At 42.0% G+C, this 21,075-nt stretch overlaps 1 protein-coding gene across 1 annotated transcript in view; it reads left to right on the top strand.

Annotated features, from left to right (window-relative positions):
• COL25A1 (collagen type XXV alpha 1 chain) overlaps nt 1-21,075 on the top strand; it is a 234,056-nt gene that overhangs the window by 3,317 nt on the left and 209,664 nt on the right. Inside the window, exons 3-7 of the mRNA XM_060172381.1 lie at nt 3,320-3,478; nt 6,994-7,186; nt 12,775-12,834; nt 14,503-14,570; nt 16,948-16,965. Of these exons, the coding sequence (XP_060028364.1) occupies nt 3,320-3,478; nt 6,994-7,186; nt 12,775-12,834; nt 14,503-14,570; nt 16,948-16,965 (498 nt within the window). The remainder of the gene's footprint in view (nt 1-3,319; nt 3,479-6,993; nt 7,187-12,774; nt 12,835-14,502; nt 14,571-16,947; nt 16,966-21,075) is intronic.

Consider the following 21,075-nt stretch of genomic DNA (forward strand, 5'->3'; position numbering starts at 1 on the left):
GTGGAAGCTTTTTTTTTTTTTTTTGCCATTAAAATGTATCATTAAGGAGTAGGTTATTTCTTTCATTCCTATTCATTTCTAGAACTTCCAGCACTTTATAGAAACTCTAATAACTAGAGCATCTAAATCTTTTCCTAGTCTTGAATTCTGGAATGTAAAAAAAAAAATTAAATAGAAAGTTTTCAGTCATTTAAATTATTACTGAAAATTGTTTTAATGGTTACTATTAAATTAGCAAAGGATTACTCATTTTGTCTGTGGTAATAACTTCCTGGAGCTCAATGATTTACAATCCCCTTCCTATACTTCTATTAAATTAGACCTCATGGGGGCTGAGTGGTGGCATGACTGGTTGAGTGCAAATGTTACATTGCACAAAGACCTCAGTTCAAGTCCCTGGTCCCCACCTGCAGGGAGCTTTACAAGTGGTGAAGCAGGGCTGCAGGTATGTCTCTATCTCCTTTCCTTTCTTTTTTAAAACAAGAATTATTTATTTTATTTTTCAGAGAGAGAAATACCAGAGCACTGCTGAGCTCTGACTGATGGTGGTGTGGGGGACTGAACCTGGAACTTTGGAGCCTCAGGCACGGGAGTCTCTTTGCAGAATCATTATGCTATCTACCCCTCACCCCTCTCTTTTTCCTTTCTATCTTCCTCTTCCCTCTCAACTTCTCTCTGTCTCTAGCCAATATGTAAAATTGTTGTTGTTGTTGTTGGACCCCTTGGAGAAAGTGATCATTCCTTCTAAGAAGAGTGTTGGTTAATAATCTAAGCAGGTTGCTCGTATTAGAATGTTTCTTGTTCGGAGACCAGAAGTCAGTCAGTGTTTCAGACGTGAGGTGTTGCTCCATGCTGCTTCTTCTTCGAGCATTTGCCCTTCTTCCGTAGCCAGTCAACAGCGTCAGGTTGAAAGCTGTCAGGAGCTGCTTGTTGCTGGCTTTGAAAGTGACTGGGATCCATGTGGATTCAGTCGGCTAGGAAGGATCGTCAGTTTCCCCAATGAATGGGTACTCACGGGATGCACCACAAGAAGGTTGATCCAATGCATCCCATGCTGCTTTTGCTAACTGACTGTAGCTACAGCATTTGCTGACTGTTATTAAAAGGGATGTGATAGATCTTACAGAAAATAAGTCACCTTGTTGCCTGATTACACATTTGCTCTTACCTGTCTCACTCTGTGATGGTTAACCTTTTTTTTTTTTTCATTACTTATTTATTTATTCCCTTTTGTTGCCCTCGTTGTTTTATTGTTGTAGTTATTATTGTTGTTATTATTGATGTCATTGTTGTTGGATAGGACAGAGAGAAATGGAGAGAGGAGGGGAAGACAGAGAGGGGGAGAGAAAGACAGACACCTGCAGACCTGCTTCACCGGCTGTGAAGCGACTCCCTTGCAGGTGGGGAGCCGGGGGCTCGAACTGGGATCCTTACGCCGGTCCTTGTGCTTTGCTCCACGTGTGCTTAACACGCTGCGCTACCACGGGACTCCTGGTTAGCCTTTTTTTTTTTTTTTAATTTTTTTGCCACCAGGGTCATTGCTGGGGCATAGTGTTTATACCAAGACTCCACCAGTCCTCACTGTCCTTTCCTTTCTTTTTCTTTCTTTCTTTCTTTCTTTCTTTTTTGTTGTTTTGGTGGGGAAAGCGATACACCAATAGCCTTGCTTCAGCACTTGTGAAACTCCCCTCCTGCAGGTAGGAACCTGGGAGTTGAACCAGGGTGTTCACACATGGTAGGTGAGTCACCACCCAGCACCATTATGACTAGTCTTTAAATATATGAGGGTACCAAGAATGGCATCTTACTAGTACCCTCAGTCATAGATCTTCACTCTTCTTACTGCTAAACTATAATGAAAAGTAGTTGGATGTTGTGTGACTTTCATCCATCAAGAGCTTCAAATGAAGCTCAGTCATATGACTATATGGACATATATTAAAACTGGATCTTTTTCTAACAGTCAAATATATATGTTATAAGATATTAAAACTTCCCCAAGGGAGTATTATGTTTTAATATTTGACATTTTAATTTCTTCTGAAGATATTTAGAAATTGAGAAAGAAATTAATTCTTCAATCGGCATGTCTTATAGTTCAGATTTTGTGTAGAAAAAAATATTTTGTATTTTCTTAAAATAGATATTTCATGTAAGATAGTTTCTCCTCCTCCTCCCCTTCTCCTTCCCCCCTCCCCATACTTCTTCTCCTCCTCTTCCTTCTTCTTCTTTTTTTTTTTTTTTTTTTTGCCAGAGCTCTGCTCAGCTCTGCTTTATGCTGGTGTGGGAGACTGACCCTCGGACTTTGAAGCCTCAAGTATGAGCGTCTCTTTGTACAACCATTATGTAGTCTACCCCTATAAAAGAAAGGGGGGAAGGTTATTTTTAGAAGAAGCATCTTTTACTAAGATTTTTGTTTTCAAACGACTGAAATTTCAGAGTGCACATGATATCAAAATTATAGAATTTTGGTTGGTGGAAACCTCAGAGGTTGAGTCCAAGTTATCTCTTCATGTTTTCTAATTAATGATTTAAAAGTGGAGCCCAAGAGGGTGGGGGACTCGGAGGATGGTGGCAGACCTGGTTGAGTGCACATGGACATGGGTTCAAGCCCCGGTCCCCACCTGTAGGGGAAAGCTTTGCAAGTAATGCAACAGTGCTGCAAGTGTCTCTCTGTCTCTCTCCTTTCCCCTTCCCCTTTGATTTCTGACTGTCTTTCTCCAATAAATAAATAAAGATAATGATAAAAATTTAAAAGGAAAGAAATGAAGAGTGGAGCCCAGATGGGAATTTGGAAAACCACATAGCCCTCAACACAGAATTCTTTTGTGTGATAAAAATGAGCATGTGATTAATGCTGTGTGATATGTCCTACCTAAATTAATTCATTTCTAAGAAAGTATCTTTCTAAATGCACCATATTCTTAAAAGTTTCATTTATCAAAGTTGTCACATCACATCTGTTAAAAAGATTCACTTCTAGCCAGACTATGGTCAACTAATTTTCCAGGAATGGCATTTTTCACAGTTTATAGTGTTCTCTTGTTATACACCACATCAAATGTATTTCTTGAGTGATATTCAAGATGAATTAACTGTGTGAATTCTAATTTTTTCACATGGAAATATCAGTTCCTTAAGAAAAACTCAAGCATGTGGAGGTAAAGCTGTCTTTCAAAAGGTCACAAGCTTTCACATTTGAAAATATATGTGCGTGAAGAAATAGAATAGTCCCACAAAGGCCATTTTTTCCCCTCCTCTTAAGTAATATTTCCCTTTGACTACTTAAGCAAAACCTCAAAATTTTGTTCCCCTTTAGTTATTTATGTTTTATCTTTGCTTAAATGAAAATAGGGCTAAGGAAACATTTGTTTACCTAATTACAATTAAACTGGATCAAAATATGATCATAGTTGTGGCATCATTTATGTTATGGTCTGGTTTTTCAATTCAGATCTTAGACAAGATTGGTATTTGTGTGAGTGAAACACAAAAATAATGACACAAGACTGAATCACATAGATGTCTGTTGTGAAGCATATTAGTGTAAAAGCAAATTAGTTTCCCCCCCTCCAAAAGTTAGAAGAAAACAATTCAGCAGCATTGTTCAATAGGTTGATCTTTTTTTATTATTATTTTTTTAAAAAGGAGGCATTAACAAAATCATAGGATAAGAGGGGTACAACTCCACACAATTCTCACCACCAGATCTCCGTATCGCATCCCCTTCCCTGATAGGTGTCCTATTCTTTATCCCTCTGGTTGATCTTGCTAATGACTTTTCCCTACTTGTGAGATGTTACAAAGGAAAAGTTAGCAACCTGGAAAATTTCTACAATGGAAATAGGGAGATTAAAGCTATCTCCTCCTAGATCATCAACCAAAGAGGCTTCAAATGTACATTTCATGGCATCTCACTTCTGACTGGGGACTGCCTTTCACCATTCCTGCCTGTGTTCTCAACATAACTGTACAAAAAAAAGGGGGGCGGGGGGGGGGAAGCAGACTCCTTTGCCCTTGGATTGTTCTCGTGGGAATATGCAGACACAGGCACTCAAGGAACCCCAGAACCGCCCTCCACCTGCCCTCTGACACTGGTGAAAAATCCCTCCCCCTGCTTAATGGGAGAAGCAGGTCCCCTGACTTCCTCTGTGAATAAGGACCTTGCCTCATAGCTTTCAGTGTCCCCATCCATGCTCCCTACGCCTATTCCTTCCTTCCCTCTGCATGTGCATGTCTGCCGCTGTGCCTGTGAATGAAAGAGAAACATCTCCCTCAATCCTCCTTTCAGTGGGGAGTGGAGGGAAAGTGGGAGGAAAACAAACAAACAAAAAAAAGCATGACTGGGTGAAGGTTTGCACTGTGTCGGGCACTCTGAAAAGATGGTTTTAGCAGACTTTATTTCTGCAGGTCTGTGCAGCCACCCCCACCCCTTCGGGAAGGACCTGGTGGGGTAGCGCAATTTACTTCATGCCCACCGATCGTGAATAGAGGAGCGTCTACCTTGGCCCACTTCCTTCCGTTCAAACAATTTCAAGGATGGCCGCTCAGGCATGATGCCTGATGTGGAGCCACTCATGTGTGGAGACTGTTCTTTATCCTCTCCCCAGCAGCCTCCAGCCTGCTGTGGCCACAGCCTAGGGAACACTATCTTTCATCCCCCTGCAGTTCTATTGAGTCATTCAGAAGGAACCTGCAGGGCCTCTTCAATAGAGGTAATTTAGCCAGTGGCTCTACAAATGCTGTTCTATTCCCTTCTCAACTGAGATCATTTATGGTGCAGAAGAAATGCAATGTCTTCAGTCTATTCTCCAAGCTAGCGTAACAGTAGCTAACTCAGCTCCAGCACCCCTACCTAGCCTGTTAGCACTGTTTGCTCAAAGAAATGAAGGTGGCTCGCTGTACAAGACAATCAGTCTTGCTGCAGAAAGAGGGCTTTCACTTGCTTTCACAAGCCTTTGTCAAAAAGTTCTTCATTCACTTGGGAAGAAAAAGCTCAATAAAGTGTGTGGAATCTAAAAATACATCCCCTCCTCTGGGTTGTATGTGAAGCTACTAAGAGTTCATCATTCGGATAAAGTGTTCCTTTTCTTGTGAACATAACCGAGTGTTCTCTTTTTCTTGAAATGTTTTCCTTGCTCATGTCTTTAGTTGGAACATGTCTTTCAAGGTGCTCTGTAGATGTTGACTCATTGACTCAAACTTGGGTCTGCTTTTCTTTTCTTTCTTTCTTTATTTTTAATTCATTTATTTTTTTTAAAGGAGACATTAACAAAACCATAGGATAAGAGGGGTACAACTCCACACAATTCCCACCACCAGATCACCGTGTCCCATCCTCTCCTCTGATAGCTTTCCTATTCTTTATCCCTCTGGGAGTATGGACCCAGGGTCATTGTGGGATGCAGAAGGTGGAAGGTCTGGCTTCTGTCATTGCTTCCCCGCTGAACATGGGCGTTGACAGGTCGATCCATCTCTGCCTCCCAGTCTGCCTCTCTCTTTCCCTAGTGGGGCAGGGCTCCGGGGAAGCAGAGCTCCAGGACACATTGGTGGGGTTGTCTGCCCAGGGATGTCTGGTCGGCATCCTGCTGGCATCTGGAACCTGGTGGCTGAAAAGAGAGTTAACATTCAAAGCCAAACAAATTGTTGACCAATCATGAACCTAACAGCTGGAATCGTGCAGATGAAGTGTTGGGGGGGGGTCCCCCATTTTGTAGATAGCTAGTAGGCATATTTTAGTTATATTTCAAAGTGCCTGTAGCTATACTAGTTTTTTTTTTTTTCTCTGAGCCTAAAATGTGATATGCAGGTGGATCCAAGTTATTGTCTGAGGAGGTGATGTCATGGCTGGAAAAGGGACAGAAAGCTGGATTAGGAAAGAGAGTAGCTCCCTAATATGGGGAAGGGGTATAAATATTGTTGACTGTAAACCCCATCAATTTGATTTCGCCTGGGACCCATATTCAGCTTAGGAGCATCCCTGTAGATCTGAGCTCACATTAGGGCCTACTTTTCTAAGCTGAGTATATTTTCTTACTAGATGAGCTCAAAGAATGGCATGGCCTTGAGGATGGTCCATAGTTCAGAGGCCAGGAGATAGCTCAGCTGAGAGAGAACACACCTTACTATGCATGGAGTTCTAGACTTGACCCCTGGCACTGTGGGAGCAGCATGGATAGCACTGGAGTAGATCCATGGTCGGTGGAGCAGTGCTGTGTTGTCTCTCATCTCTTTCTGCCTCTCCCTCTCTTCTCTCTCCCTTTTTAAATATCAAGAATGGAAATTTGAGCTGGGGACTCCCCCTCCCACCTGTAGTTTCGTGCTGGGATTCCTGGGTTCATGCTCTGGCACTACATCAAAAATTTTAAAAACATTCTCTGTGTGTTCAAGGCTCCCACTTTTCATTTCTCCAGGCCAGACTTCTGTAAACTCTAAATTTGGACCCACAGCCATCTATATAATATCTCTATAGGAATGTGTCACAGGTGCTTCAGGAGTAACATGCCTGGAGCCAAATTCCTAAACCTCTGGTCCCCATGCTGCACTCCTGCAGTGACTTCCTCACTCCTTTCACTACTCTAGTCAAACCGGGGGTTATTCCAGACTTCTTTTTTTTATTATTATTATTTCTGTACCTCATATTCAATTTGTCTGTGAATCATGTTTCAAATCCTTCGCAATTTGTATAGAATTTGGACCCACCCTTCCTCCCTCTTCCCCACCTTTCCTTCTTTCCTTCCTTCCTCCTTCCTCCCCTCCCTCCCTCCCTTCCTTCTTCCCTCTCATTATTGTCCTGTGCCTCTTCACCTTTTCCATCACAGTAGCTTCCTGTCTTCCCTCCATAGCTACACCCCGTCCGTCCCCCACCACCCTTTTCCCCACAGTGAACACGATCCTCTGCAAACACAATTAAGATCATGCCATTTCTCTTTATGAAGCTTGGTTCTCACCCTCATCAGAAGAGAGTGAATTATACTGCTGTTTGTTTCCCAGTGTAATGGCACCCAAGACTGTGGCCTCAATCACCAGCGTGAGCAAGACAGAGTAAAATGGGAGAGTGGAGGCTCAAGTCAGGCAGATAAAACCCTATTCCTGTTTCCAGCTTTCTCTCTGAAAAGCCGTGGCACTCTGGGCATGCCACCTTACCTCTCTGAGACTTGGTCTGTTCAGCTTCAACACTGTGGAGGTGAGCCTTAATTTTAGGGGTGTTATTTTGTTTATATTCTTGTCATTACTGATGTTTCGCCACTCTGGGATGACTTTTTCAAATAGAAATATAGATGCAGAGCAAAGGAAAGACACCACAGCACTGAAGCTGCCCCCAGTCCAGCTGGTGCTGGACTCAAACTTGGGTCAAACTTGTGACTAAGCAGGCCCACTCCCAGGTGTTTCCTCTTGCTGGCCTTCCGAAGTTTTTTCAACAGAGGTTTCATTTGTGAAGCCCTTGATCAGTGGTAGTACGTAGTAGTCATGATACAACCCCAAACAACGCGCTCAGTCCCCCACTCCAAGAAAGAAAAAAGAAAAACATCACATTAGCTGTCAACTGGCAGAGCCAAGTCTCCCGCCAGCTTTAAAATAGGTTTTCATGTTTTGGATTCTGCCACACTGAGCCATGAGCTTTACGTGACTCACGTGTTATGAATTCATTGACTCTTCAGGCACACAGCTATTAATGAAAAGTGTCTTGGACAGGCGGCTGCAGAAAGCAGTCAGTTTCTATTTTTGCATGATACTGAGAAAATTAGAATTGGGCACTTATGGATTTAATCAAGCTAGGAGGTGTTTAGACATTGCCTTCCAGTATTTAGGCAGCACAATCAAAATAACACAGTTTAAAGGATGTTAATAAACATGACAGCGACCATATTATTCGTTCTATTCAATGTGACAAAGTTTGGTAGGCCGGTCCAAGTTGCTTTTGTCTTCTTTTTCAAAGACATGTGTTCTTAAAGCCATGATACAACCAAGCAGGTGTCTCTCTTCAGGTAGATTCTGTGTGCTGATTGAAGTCAACATTACACAGATTTGTTACACACATCATTTGTTTACACTTGTGTAGACTTTTCTGATTCCATGCAAGTAACCAGAAAACAGGGATCAGTATTGTTTTAGAAGTTGTTGATACACATTTACAGCCCTCAAGCAATTCTTTTTTTTTTATTTCTTTACTGGGGGATTAATGTCTTACAGTCAACAGTAAATACAATAATTTTACATGCATAACATTTTGCGGTTTTCCACATAACAATACAACCCCCACTAGGTCCTCTGTCATCCTTTTCCAGGACCTGTACTCTCTCCTCCACCCACCCCAGACAGAGTCTTTTACTTTGGTGCAATACACCAACTCCAGTCCAGGTTCTACTTGTGTTTTCTCTTCTGATCTTGTTTTTCAACTTCTACCTGAGAGTGAGATCATCCCATATTCATCCTTCTGTTTCTGACTTATTTCACTGAACATGATTTCTTCAAGCTTCATCCAAGGTGGGATGAAAACAGTGAAATCATCATTTTTTCATAGCTGAATAGTAGTCCATTGTGTATGTATACCATCACTTGCTTAGCCACTCATCTGTTGTTGGACACCTGGGTTGCTTCCAGGTTTTGGCTGTTACAAATTGTGCTGCCAAGAACATATGTGTACACAGATCTTTTGGGATGGATGTGTTGTGTTCCTTAGGATATATCCCCAGGAGAGGAATTGCAGGATCATAGGGTAGGTCCATTTCTAGCCTTCTGAGAGTTCTCCAGACTGCTCTCCACAGAATCTGGACCAATTTACATTCCCACCAGCAGTGCAGGAGGGTTCCTTTGACCCCACACCCTCTCCAGCATTTGCTGCTGCTACCTTTTCTGATGTGTGACATTCTCACAAGAGTGAAGTGGTATCTCACTGTTGTCTTGATTCCCATTTCCCCAAGCAGTTCTTTAAGCAAATCCATGAAATGGCACAGCTAAATCCCCAAATGCAAATGTCTTGCCTTCCAGCACATTCCACCCTGTGGAACTACTTTCCTACCCCAGATCCAACTGAAGTCCTTGGAGCTGCATTCTAGAACTCTCCTATCCTTTCTCCTTACCTGGTCCCATGTGTGCCACATATGAAAAATGAATCAAAAACCTTTACTTATGACATTTTGGAGAACTCTTGCAAATCATTTAAAACAGACTGGTTGGGGAGAAAATTGGAAAGTAGAATTCGAAAGTCAATAATCTAGATCTTTGAATGATTGGCTCCTGTGTAGGGGAAAAAAATAGCAACTTCTTTAGGTCTGTTTAAAAGCATTCAGGGGCCAGAGAGTTCACCTGGTATGGTGTCAATAGGTGGTATTAATAGAATTCTGAGAAATGTAGGAAATTCTGAAGACAGAAATGCTTGCCCATAGTCTTACTACTACTGGTCCATGTACAGTTCTTCTCTGCCTTTTTTCTTTCTTTCTTTCTCTTCATATAAAAGATCAGCAAAGGATGTCTGAATCAGCATGTGCAGATACTTCACAGGAAATGTATAATTGGTATTTTATATGCTACAACATACATAAGTGAAATACATGAAGTTCATAATAGGGATAGCACTGAATTTTCAGTGTTATTTCATAAGGAAATAATCAGGGATATGGTCAAATATTGATACAGAAAGATGTAAATATTTTAATAGCAAGAAAATCTGAGTCAAACCCAATAAAATATTGGACACCTGACAGATTTTAGTGTTGCAACTTTACAGCATAGATAAGATTTTCTTATGTTTTAATGACCCAAAATACAAATGATAAATGTCTATACTTTTCTTGTATTGCCATTATAAACATTTAGTCATCTGAGAGATATGGCATTGTGTTAGAAAATAAGATGTTGTTTTAAATTATTGTGGCAATCAGTTTAAATATTAGAAGAAACCACTAAAAACAGTTCTGTTGTTTATTTAGGAGAGGCAGACATCAGAAAAGAAATCTTTCAAGTTCTGATTACATTTTTTCTTTCATATATATGCAAAGTCCCAGGGTTATTGCTGGGACTCGGTGACTACACTATGAATCACTGCTCCTGGATGCTATTTTTTCCCTTTTGTTGCCTTGCTGTTTTATCATTGTTGTAGTTATTGTTATTGTTGCTGTCCTTGTTGTTGGATAGAACAGAGAGAAATGGAGAGAGGAGGGGAAGACAGAGAGGGGAGAGAAAGATAGACACCTGCAAACCTGCTTCACCGCTTGTGAAGCGAACCCCCTGCAGGTAGGACCCGGGGGCTCGAACCGGGATCCTTTAGTCGGTCCCTTGTGCTTCGTGCCCCGTGCTCTGAACCCTCTGCACCACCACCCAGAACCCCCCCACACTTTTTTTTTACACTTTCTTTATGCCAAACCCAACAAAACCATCTCCATGACTGACTTTGCACCATTTTTCTCTCTCACAATTTAAGAAAGAAAAATACACCAGGTTGAGACTGTAGCTGCTTATTTTTCTCTCATGCACAAGGCAGACTTCTCTCCAAGAATTGAAACCACCAAGGATGAAGTGATTTCAATGGAAATAATACTCCTATCTAAGATAGAGTATATGTCTGTGTCCCAGGTAGGAATGATGAATATCCGCCCCACACAGAGCACCACAGGTAACATCAACTATGGATAATGTTTATTTCAGGCAAGCGTGGCTGACTTCTTGGCAGCATTGTCGCTTACAGACATTGAAAGATGATGTAATTTCTACTAAACCATTTTTTAATTACCACACAGTATCCATGATGTTTTATTTCTGCCCTTATGTTCCAATGTGTGTGTGCGTGTGTTGATGCGTTTTTAAAATTAATCAACACTGTTACCCTAGCATTGAATTAGTTGAATGGACTGCTGGCCATGGGGTGTCTCACCAACAGTAAATTGCGATGCTGTATTTGTATAGCACTTAATAATCCACAAAGTCATTTGATAGGTTAGCCTCACATTCTTGCAGATATGGAAGCTTCACTGAATGAGGGAGCACTTTTTCCCTTGAGGACAGAACCTCCTATTGATGTCTGAGCCCTCAAAGAGCCTGCAGCCTGCCTGCTTTAGTTCCGTCTCTACTACCTGAGCAAGCTTCCATCCTGAGGAGAGATTTCCTCTTGATACATGTTTAGTCATACATGTTGACTCTGCATTGAGCAGAGGGAACATGGAAGAAGATTGGGAAGATCCTTGAGGAGTTAAGCAGAGTTTCTGATGGTTCTTTAAAAATCCTGTGAACCATCACTGGGCTGCTCAAAATATCCTGAATTAGAGACAGTTCCACAGTTATTTCTGGAGCACCCATGTGCCCTGGAATACTGGAGATTAAATGTGGGGGCCAGGTGGTGGCACATCTGAGTAAGTGTATGTGCTACAATGCACAAAATGCTCAAAGACCTAGGTTCAATCCCCCAGCCCCATCTGCAGGGGGAAAGCTTCACAAGTAGTGAAACGGTGCTGCAGGTATTTCTCTGTCTCTCTCCCTCCCGATATCCCCACTCCCCTCTCAATTTTTCTCTCTCTACTTCGATAAATAAATAAAATATTTTTAAAGATAGAGGTTAAATGTGAACACAGTCAGGATTGCTGAGGCAGGGAGGGTGAGCAGAAGCAGACTATGGTGACATTTCTGTGGTAGGATTTTCTTTAAATCTCAGAGCCTCTTGCCAGTGGGACAACCCCATTGCCTCTCAGAACTGCCCTGTTGCTCTGTTAACACTTCTCCAATTGCCTCCTTCAGGGGCTCTTTGTGCCAGAAAAGAAGAATGAACTGGATATTTTTTGTTTGTGTTTGTGTTTGTATTTGTGGATATGAGGATTTTCAAGAGAGTGAAGATAGAGGAAACATCTTCAAATGTCTTCTTCTTCTCCTTCTCCTTCTCCTTCTCCTTCTCCTTCTCCTTCTTCTTCTTCTTGTTTTAAGACAGTCAGGTTCCCAGAATGCAAAACATGGAAATTCTTGTTTTTATGTCCTTTCTTTCCATTAGAGAGAATGAAGAGTAGTCTGAATTTGAGGGCATTACCTGCGGTTGTCAGTGTGGGTTTTTTGTTGTTGTTGTTGTTGTTGTTGTTGTTGTTGTTGTTGTTTCCCTCCTCCAGGGTTATTGCTGGGCTCGGCACCACGAATCCACCGCTCCTGGAGGCCATTTTTCCCCCCTTTGTTGCCCTTGTTGTTGTAGCATCGTTGTGGTTATTATTATTGCCCTTGTTGACGCTATTCATTGTTGGATAGGACAGAGAGAAATGGAGAGAGGAGGAGAAGACAGAGAGAGGGAGAGAAAGACAGACACCTGCAGACCTGCTCCACCACCTGTGAAACGACCCCCCTTGCAGGTGGGGAGCCGGGGGCTCGAACCGGGATCCTTACGCCGGTCCTTGCACTTTGCGCCACGTGCGCTTAACCCGCTGCGCCACCGCCCGACCCCCAGTGTGGGTTTTTTAAAGTGATTTCTAATTACCATGAAATGGAAGTAACTCCTTCTAGAGTTGCATGAACTCATATTCCCTCCAGTTTTTGTAAATGAACATGCTCTCATTTAAAACCTATCACAGTAAAAGATCTACATGGGTCTGCTATCCTAATCAGTATTTCGAAGTAAGCCTGGGCTTTAGGATACTAACGGTATGTGCCTCTGTGTGTCTATACTGATGAGAAAACAGTTTGTCCTCTCTGAAAATGAAATGACAAAGATTTACCACCCATAAAAAAAAAAAGTCTCGTGTTGTGAAACTAATTGCCTTTATCAGAAGTCTAAATGACTTTGTGCGTGCATGTACTTCCTAGCATCTATAATCGTGGCAATAGCCAACAAAGAATGGCTACTATTGCCTTTAATTGCCAAGAGTAACAAATACACACACCCAAGCGACAGGTCATCTCTGTCATTTCCCATTGTGACTTACGGGTCTCACCAAACTTTCAATTCGCTTTGAAGACTTTTTCTTGCCAGGCATCATCACTTACTGGCTGGTGGTTTCCCACCTTCCTGTTCCCATTACCCCTCACTCCAGTCACTCTTCCTGCTGTTTGTGTTTCTGTTTCTTCACTCTGGAGCTTCACTACCCTGCAGCCTTGCAAGGATCTGTTAATGGCATCGCAGACCAGACATTCTGCAGCTTCACAAGCTTGCCCACAATGTCACTGTTCTGTGATTTACCTACTTCCATTGGCATGATGATCTTTGACTATACTGGATTCAAGTTTTTTTGGTTTTTATTATATTTATTCATTTATTGATTGGCTAGAGACATCCAGAAATAGAGAGAGAATGGGGTGATAGGGAAGGAGACACCTGTAGCCCTGCTTCACCACTCACAGAGCTTTCCTCCTGCAGATGGGGACAGGGGGCTCAAACCTGGGTCCTTGAGCATTGTAACGTGTGTGCTTAACCAGGTGCACCACCACATGGCCCCTGGATTCAAGGTTTTTATATCTTGAAACATTTGGGTGATTTACTCAGCAGAAGAAATGGGTCCTCTTTGGGAATTCCATCTTTGAAAATTCAACTGAGGTTGATGCTATGAGCCTTTGTTTATCATGATGTGTCTTCCCTCCATTCCAGTATTTTTTAGACAACTAAAAGTAATTTACTTTTCTAATTGGTTATTAATAATGGTCACAACCTATGCGTCAGAATAGACTAGGAGGGGCCGGGTGGTGGTACACCTGGTTAAGCGCACATAGTACAAAGCTCATGGATGGATCCATGAATGGATCCATGAATGGATCCAGGGGGAAGGGTTCACAGGTGGTGAAACAGGTCTGCAGATGTCTATCTCTCTCTCCCTGTCTCCCCTGCCCTCTCAATTTCGCTCTGTCCTATCCAATAAAATGAAATAAATGTCACCAGGAGCAGTGGATTTGTAGTGCCAGTGCCGAGCCCCAGTGATAACGGAGACGAAGAAGAAGGAGAAGAGACTAGGAAGGCATCCATTAATGAATGCAGTTACTTGTATGCCTCAACGAAGAGTTCAGATGCAACGTGTATTCTGAGCTACTTCTTTGTGTGGCTTTCCTATGATGATGTCTTCACTGTGGGAGATGCTCTTCATGCTTGGACTTGTCCACTCTCCTGCCATCCTCTGTCTCCCACTCAGAGAGGAGCACCGTCATGCTCACACCTTCCTGATCACTCCTCTCAGAGAGCCAGATGTCCCTATTCCGAAGCTATGAGACTCCAGCATCCTGCTGCTTTCTTACAGGTCTTGTGTAGGAGGTCGTGGAATCTCGTGCAAGATTTCTTTGACTTGCATTGTGTGGTCTCTGTTATGGTTTATATGTGGGTAGGAGAACCTTAGCCAGTTGCCAGGACCCTGAGATCTAAAGCTTTCAGGGTTGAGAGAAAATAACACCTCGAGATAGGGGAAAGTTGGGTGTGCCCATGATCAGAACTCAAAGCGAAGTATTTATTGATAAAAATCCCATCATATCAAAAGGAACAGGAAGATCAAAGATACTTTTTGGTAGGTAACACAATAGGAACAATTGTCAAAAGCACAAATTACTTTCAAGGTGGCGGAGAGATCAAGAATGTGTTCACCCTGGATGACAATCGTCTTTGTCTCAATGTCGTTAGACAGGTGCAAGCGTCTTGATGCCTCAAGACATCTTCAGGTCACTCTATTGTGCACAGACCCCAAGCATTTCAGGGAAGGAGCCAGAGGTCAGAGCTACAGAGATGCAGTTTGCATAAGCTCAAGGCCTGTGGGCCGCTATTCTGACTTTGACACCCTTCATACTTCTGCCTTCTGGAGGAGGGAGTTGTGACCAGGAGAACCTGGAGCCTTACTTACTTGCTGGATATCTGTTAACAATCAAACAGACATGTTTTGTAAACATACTAGCTTTAGGTAAAATCAATAGAATTTCTACTAACAACAAATACCAAGAAATCCGGGATCAGAAAACTTCAACACTATTGTGAGAGGTTCTTCAAATTTGCCATGTTGGCTGTGTCATTCTTTCCATTGCTTGATCAGCTGATTCACTGGTTATATATTTATATATATATTGACATATTATATATTTCAACCCACTTTCTTTGCTCTTCTTCATGGAAAAAAAATTGTCGTTTGTAGGGCAACTGTGGGACTAAATAAAACCACAGTCATGATGCTCAGTCGATTCCTTTGAGGAAATACAATCTTTTCTGATTTTGTAGCACCCTGCCTTTGAGGTTCTGTGAAAGATGCCTGCTCACATTTTTAAGGCTGTGTCAGGCTGAAACTTCAAAGAGCAGAAATTTCAAGCATCCAGATGGAGACAGAGAAGAGAGTACCAGTGAGAGGGAGCCCATATTGCAATTTCATGAGTCTGAAAAGACCCATCTTTACCTGCAGTTGGAGAGTCCTGCCTTAGGAGGAGCCACCTTTGGGGCCAGCTGCCAAGAAGCTTTGTGGAACTGGTTTCCATACATCACAAATGGATACCCGCTGACCCTGGGTCTGAGAACAGAGATTCAGACCTAGTGAGGAATTAAGAAAGCTTTTATTTCTTCTTGTGTACCACTAATTGGTGCAGGAGAGGAGACATTGTAGCCATGGTAACCGGGTTTTGTTTTCCTTCTGGTTTGATTAGGTGAATGGCCAAACAAAATTTTCAGGCAAAGTTGTTTGTATTTTTATTTCTTTTTAATTTGAAAGAGGAAGAGATAGAACAGACAGAGAGGGAACAGAATCCTGCTCAGCTCTGGCTGATAGTGGTGCTGGGGATTGAACCTGACATCCCAGAGCCTCAAGAATGAGAGTATTTTGCAGAACTATGATGCTGTCTATTATGTGTGTGGCATATAACCTCTCTGAACTGGAGACCTCATGTCTCCCTCGTAAAGAAAGGTACCTAGCGGGAGTCAGGTGGTAGCGCAGCCGGTTAAGCGCATGTGGTACAAAGCACAAGGACCGGCATAAGGATCCCAGTTGAAGCCCCCGGCTCCCCACCTGCAGGGGAGTCGCTTCACAGGCAGTGAAGCAGGTCTGCAGGTGTCTGTCTTTCTCTTCCCCCTCTCTGTCTTCCCCTCCTCTCTCTATTTCTCTCTGTCCTACTCAACAACGATGACATCAATAACAATAATAATAACTACAACAATAAAATAAATAAAAATTTAAAAAAGAAAGGTACCTAGCTTGGATTGTGCTGAATAAACGATCATTGCTTTTAAAAACTGACTTAGGAAGGAACTGTAAGGTTATGTAGTGAATAAAACATTGGACTCTCAAGCATGAAGTCCTGAATTCAATCTCTGGCATCCCATAGGCCAGAGTAGTGGTCTGATTCTGTACCTTTCTCAATAATTAGTAAATAAATAAAAAAATCAAACAAAAAACCAACTTAAACCTTTATCATACTATCAATTCTAAAGTATCTACCTCCTTACACATGAAGCTCATCACTATAGAATGTGCAAAAACACTCTCTTTTGGACAGACAAGATAGCTCACCGGGGAAGGCACCCGCTTTGCCTGGATTATGACCCAGATTCAAGCCCCCTGGGTACTGCAGTACTGGGGCAAGAAGCTTCGGTGCTGTGCTGTCTCTTCCTGTTGCTCTGTCTGTCCACTTCTGTCTTTCTGCCTGAAAAAAAAAAAATCAGTTCAGAGCAGTGATGCAGAGCAAGGAGCAGCGAGGAAGTCTTTCCTTTTTATGCCTCCCATTCATCAAGATAATATCTGTTCACACTTGCCAATTTGATTCAAGAACATAGCTAAAAACTTTGAGTCACACATAACATACCCTCATATCAGGATTGCAGATCATTAACACTAAGTAAAAGAATGTTAACATGGGACGTAATATAAAAAAACAAACAAACTGTAAAGCGAAGCTTATAGGTACATAGCTATTACCATCTTCAGATACACTGTGTAAAGATTTTCAGAACTAATTTAAGTCTTGGCAGTCAAAAATGTTCGCTACAGAAAACAACATAGTGATCCTGTCTTCTTCTTTTTTTAATTTCAGGGCCAGCCAGGCCTCCAGGTAAGTGACTTTTTTTCTAGCAAATTCTTTTCCAGTTTGGGCTTTCCCTGGTGTGTAACTTTTTGGAGGTTGTAAAAATGCTGGGGGCCGGGAATCATGACATACCACAGAACAGACCAAGTCGTTCCCGGGAGGAAGACACTAGGGCCCCTGCAGCATGTGTGAGCCACATCAGCTGTTGGGATATGTGACGCGTTTTAATAATGTACTCTCTCAAAAAGCACCACCCTTCCCTGATCTGACTCAGGGCCACAGGGCTGTCAGGGGAGAAACATGTTTGAGTAAAACTGGGCTCGGCTGGGCACTGACTCATCCTCCGTGAATAATGCTGTCACAAAGCCACATGGACTCTGGTCAGCTGGACTGGGATCCTACTAGCTCCTTTGACTCACTGAGGACAGATACTGAATTTATTCTACATTTTCAATACAAACCACTGAGCACATGAGTTAGATAATTCAGTGTGAATGCGATCAGCAGAACAGCATATATATCTGTTGGGGGATTAATGGTTTATAGTTGACAGTAAAATACAAGAGTTTGTACATGGGTAACATTTCCCAGTTTTCCACATAACAATTCAACCCCCTCTGCCATCATGTTCCCGGACCAGAACCCTCCCCACCTCATCCACCCCAGACAGAGTCTTTTACTCTGGTGCAACACACCAGCTCCAGTCCAGTTCTACTTAGTGTTTTCCCTTCTGATCTTGTTTTTCAAGATCTATCTATCAGTGAGAACCATAAGCAGAACATCTTGTGATTCTTAAGTCACATGGAGGAAAATGAACAAGTTTTAAGAAGGGAAGGGAGTGTAGAAAGATTAAAATACAAAAAAAAAAAAAAAGAGAGAGAGAGAGAGAGAAAGAAAAAGCTATAGAGAAGGAAATGTCGTTACTAATGCTGTCTCTTAACACCATAATACCTGAAAACAATTTAACCATTGAGTTTCCCCTTGTGTCTCTTTTCCTCCAATATGTTGAATGCTGTTTTTGCCCTGGGGTGTTTCCTAAATATCAGTCTTCATGACATCTCACTTAGTTTAATGAAGTGTTTACTGTGTGCTAATTTCCATACTAGATATACCATGCGAATATTATACATACATATAAATTAGATAGGGGAGACAGCATAATGATTATGTACAAAAACCTCATGGGGGGGTTGCTTCACAAGCTGTGAAGCAGGTCTACAGGTGTCTGTCTTTCTCTCCCCCTCTCTGTCTTCTCCTCTCTCAATTTCTCTTTGTCCTATCTAACAACAACAGCAACAACAACAGCAAAAATGGAAAAATTGGCCACCAGGAGCAGTGAATTCGTGGTATAGGTACTAAGTCCCAGTGATAACCCTGGAAGCAAAAAAAAAAATAATAATTAAATTAAAAAAAGAAAGTGAAAAAAGGGGGATAGATAGCATAATGGTTATGCAAAGAGCCGCTCATGCCTGAGGCTCTGAAGTCCAAGGTTCAATCCCCCCACCCTCCCACCCCCCCACACCACCATAAGCCAGAGCTGTGCAGTGCTCTGGTATTTCTCTCTGTGTCTTTCTCTCTCTGCATCTCTCTCAAAAATAAAATAAATAAAATACTTTTCAAAAAAAAGAACGTGAGAAAAGAAAAGAAAAAAAGACTCTCGCGCCTGAGAGTCTCAGGTTCAACCCCTTGCACCACCATAAGCCAGAACTGAATAGTCCTCTGATGAGAGAGATAAATTCTAACCCAAAAGTTAAGTAGTTTAGAAAATCACTTTTTGGGTGGGGGAAATAGCATAATGGTTATGCAAAGAGACTCGTGCCTGAGGCTCCAAAGTCCCAAATTCAATCCCCTGCACCACCATAAGCCAGAGCTGAGCAGTGCTCTGGTATCTCTCTCTCTCTCAAAAATAAAATAAATAAAATATTTTTAAAAAAGAAAGAAAATCATTTTTCTCTATACCATGTTCATGAGAAAGCCTGGCATTTTAGTTATCTTAGACTCATATCCAAGAATATTTGCAACTTTCCTTTTGATATACCAAGTTGGCTCAAAGCAATTATTGGGTAAGGTGGGCTACAAAAGAATTTTGTAGCTTGTTCCATAAAATGTGAAACTGCCAGAATGGGAAGCTGCCAATGTGGAAGGTGCTTTCATTTCAGCCAACACTTGCAGCAGCCCTGGGATGGGTGGCGTTGTGGGTGAATAAGCACATGTGCTTAGAAGGAATAAAAGACTTCTCTGAGGTGATGCTACAAAACAGGGAGCACTGTGAAAGCTTTCTCGAAGCCCTCAGGCCCTATCATATAAGAAAGTCGCCAGTGATTATAAGCACGGAAATGCTGGTTTACAAGAGGTTACAGTCTCTTAGAGGAGGTTTGCAGCTGTGGGATTTTACTATTCCTGGCTCTTTCATCCCCACCACCAGATCTCTATATCCCATCCCCTCCCCTGATAGCTTTCCTAGTCTTTAGCCCTCTGGGAGTATGGACCCAAGGTCATTGTGGGATGCAGAAGGTGGAAGGTCTGGCTTCTGTAATTGCTTCCCCGCTGAACATGGGCATTGACAGGTCGATCCATACTCCCAGCTTGTCTCTCTCTTTCCCTAGTAGGGTGGGACTCTGGGGAAAGAGAGCTCCAGCACACATGGGTGGGGTTGTCTGTCCAGGGAAGTCTGGTCATATCCTGCTGGCATCTGGAACCTGGTGGATGAAAAGAGAGTTAACATACAAAGCCAAACAAATTGTTGACCAATCATGGACCTAACGGCTGGAATAGTGCAGATGAAGAGTTGAGGGATACTCCATTTTGCAGATAGCTAGTAGGAATATTTTAGTTATATTCCAAAGGGCCTGTGGCTATACTAGTTTGTGTTTTTTTTTCCTGAGCCTGAAATCTGATATGCAGGTGGATCCAAGTTATTGTCTGGAGAGATGATGTCATGGCTGGAAAAGGAACAGAAAGCTGGATCAGGGAAGAGAGTAGCTTACCCTAATATGGGAGAGTTGTATAAAGATTGTTGACTGTAAATCCCATCTATTTGATTTCATTAAAAGTGAGTGAATAAAATGCCCTATAATACCCATTAGTGGTCACCGGTTGTATATGGGAAGAGGGAGTTATAAGAGGGAGTTATAAAAACGTACACAGATGAGTCTTCAGTGATGCACACCTGAAATTTATATGGCATTATGATGCATTGAGATGTCAATAAAATTAATGAGTTAATTGAAAAAAAATGCTTTTTAAAATAGAGTGAGTCAGTTTCTATGCTCTGAGATTTTACAGAGCATTTCCCTGTTATTTTGAATCTTGCATCCATGTGGCTTGGTGGATTTTGTCTCCCCGTATTATAATAAATTATTTGTCTGGGGTGCCTGGAGATGGCTGACCCAGCAAAGCACACGCTTTAGCACATGCCAGGATGCTGGTTCAAGTTCCTGACCACAAGGGAGTACCTGCACCGGGAAGCGTCCAGAGTAGTGGTATGTTTCTGTGCTGTTTCTCCTCTCTCTGTCTCAGTGTCTCTCACCTTATCTCTAGGGGGGAAAAAGAGTCTTCTAGGATCAGTGTCATTTCTCAGATGCAGAACCCTAATGATAGTCTTACTAGCAAATCATAAGAATAATTCTTATTTTTAAAAAGAATAATTCTTATTACTACTACCTATTTATATTGTTATTTAGTCATTGGCAAAAAAAAAAAAAGCAGATAACATGAACTCAAGGCCATATTTAGGATGTATTATTTTGCTTTCTAACCCTTTATTTTCAGGGTTCATTACTTGACTTGGATTTTTTTAGTAAACACATCGCTGACTTATTGGTTGTAGGTAATGCTGAATTACCTAAAACCACAATTTTCCCATCCATGGATAATTTCATATGAATCGTAGAAACTAGTCCCTACAAAAAAAAAAATCAGTGATTCCATCTTGTAGTCTTTATAAAGATGCACCATTACAATGCACAAGGACCCAGTACAAGCCCTGGTCCCCACCTGCGGGAGGACAGTTTTGTGAGTGGAAAGCAGGACTGCATGGAGGTCTCTCTCTCTCTCTCTCTCTCTCTCAACTTCTAGCTGTCTCTATCGAATAAATAAAGATAATAAAAAAATTGCATCCTTCCTTTGGTGAGGTCC

The sequence above is a fragment of the Erinaceus europaeus genome, chromosome 2, assembly GCF_950295315.1.
Source record: "Erinaceus europaeus chromosome 2, mEriEur2.1, whole genome shotgun sequence".
NCBI lineage: Eukaryota > Metazoa > Chordata > Mammalia > Eulipotyphla > Erinaceidae > Erinaceus > Erinaceus europaeus.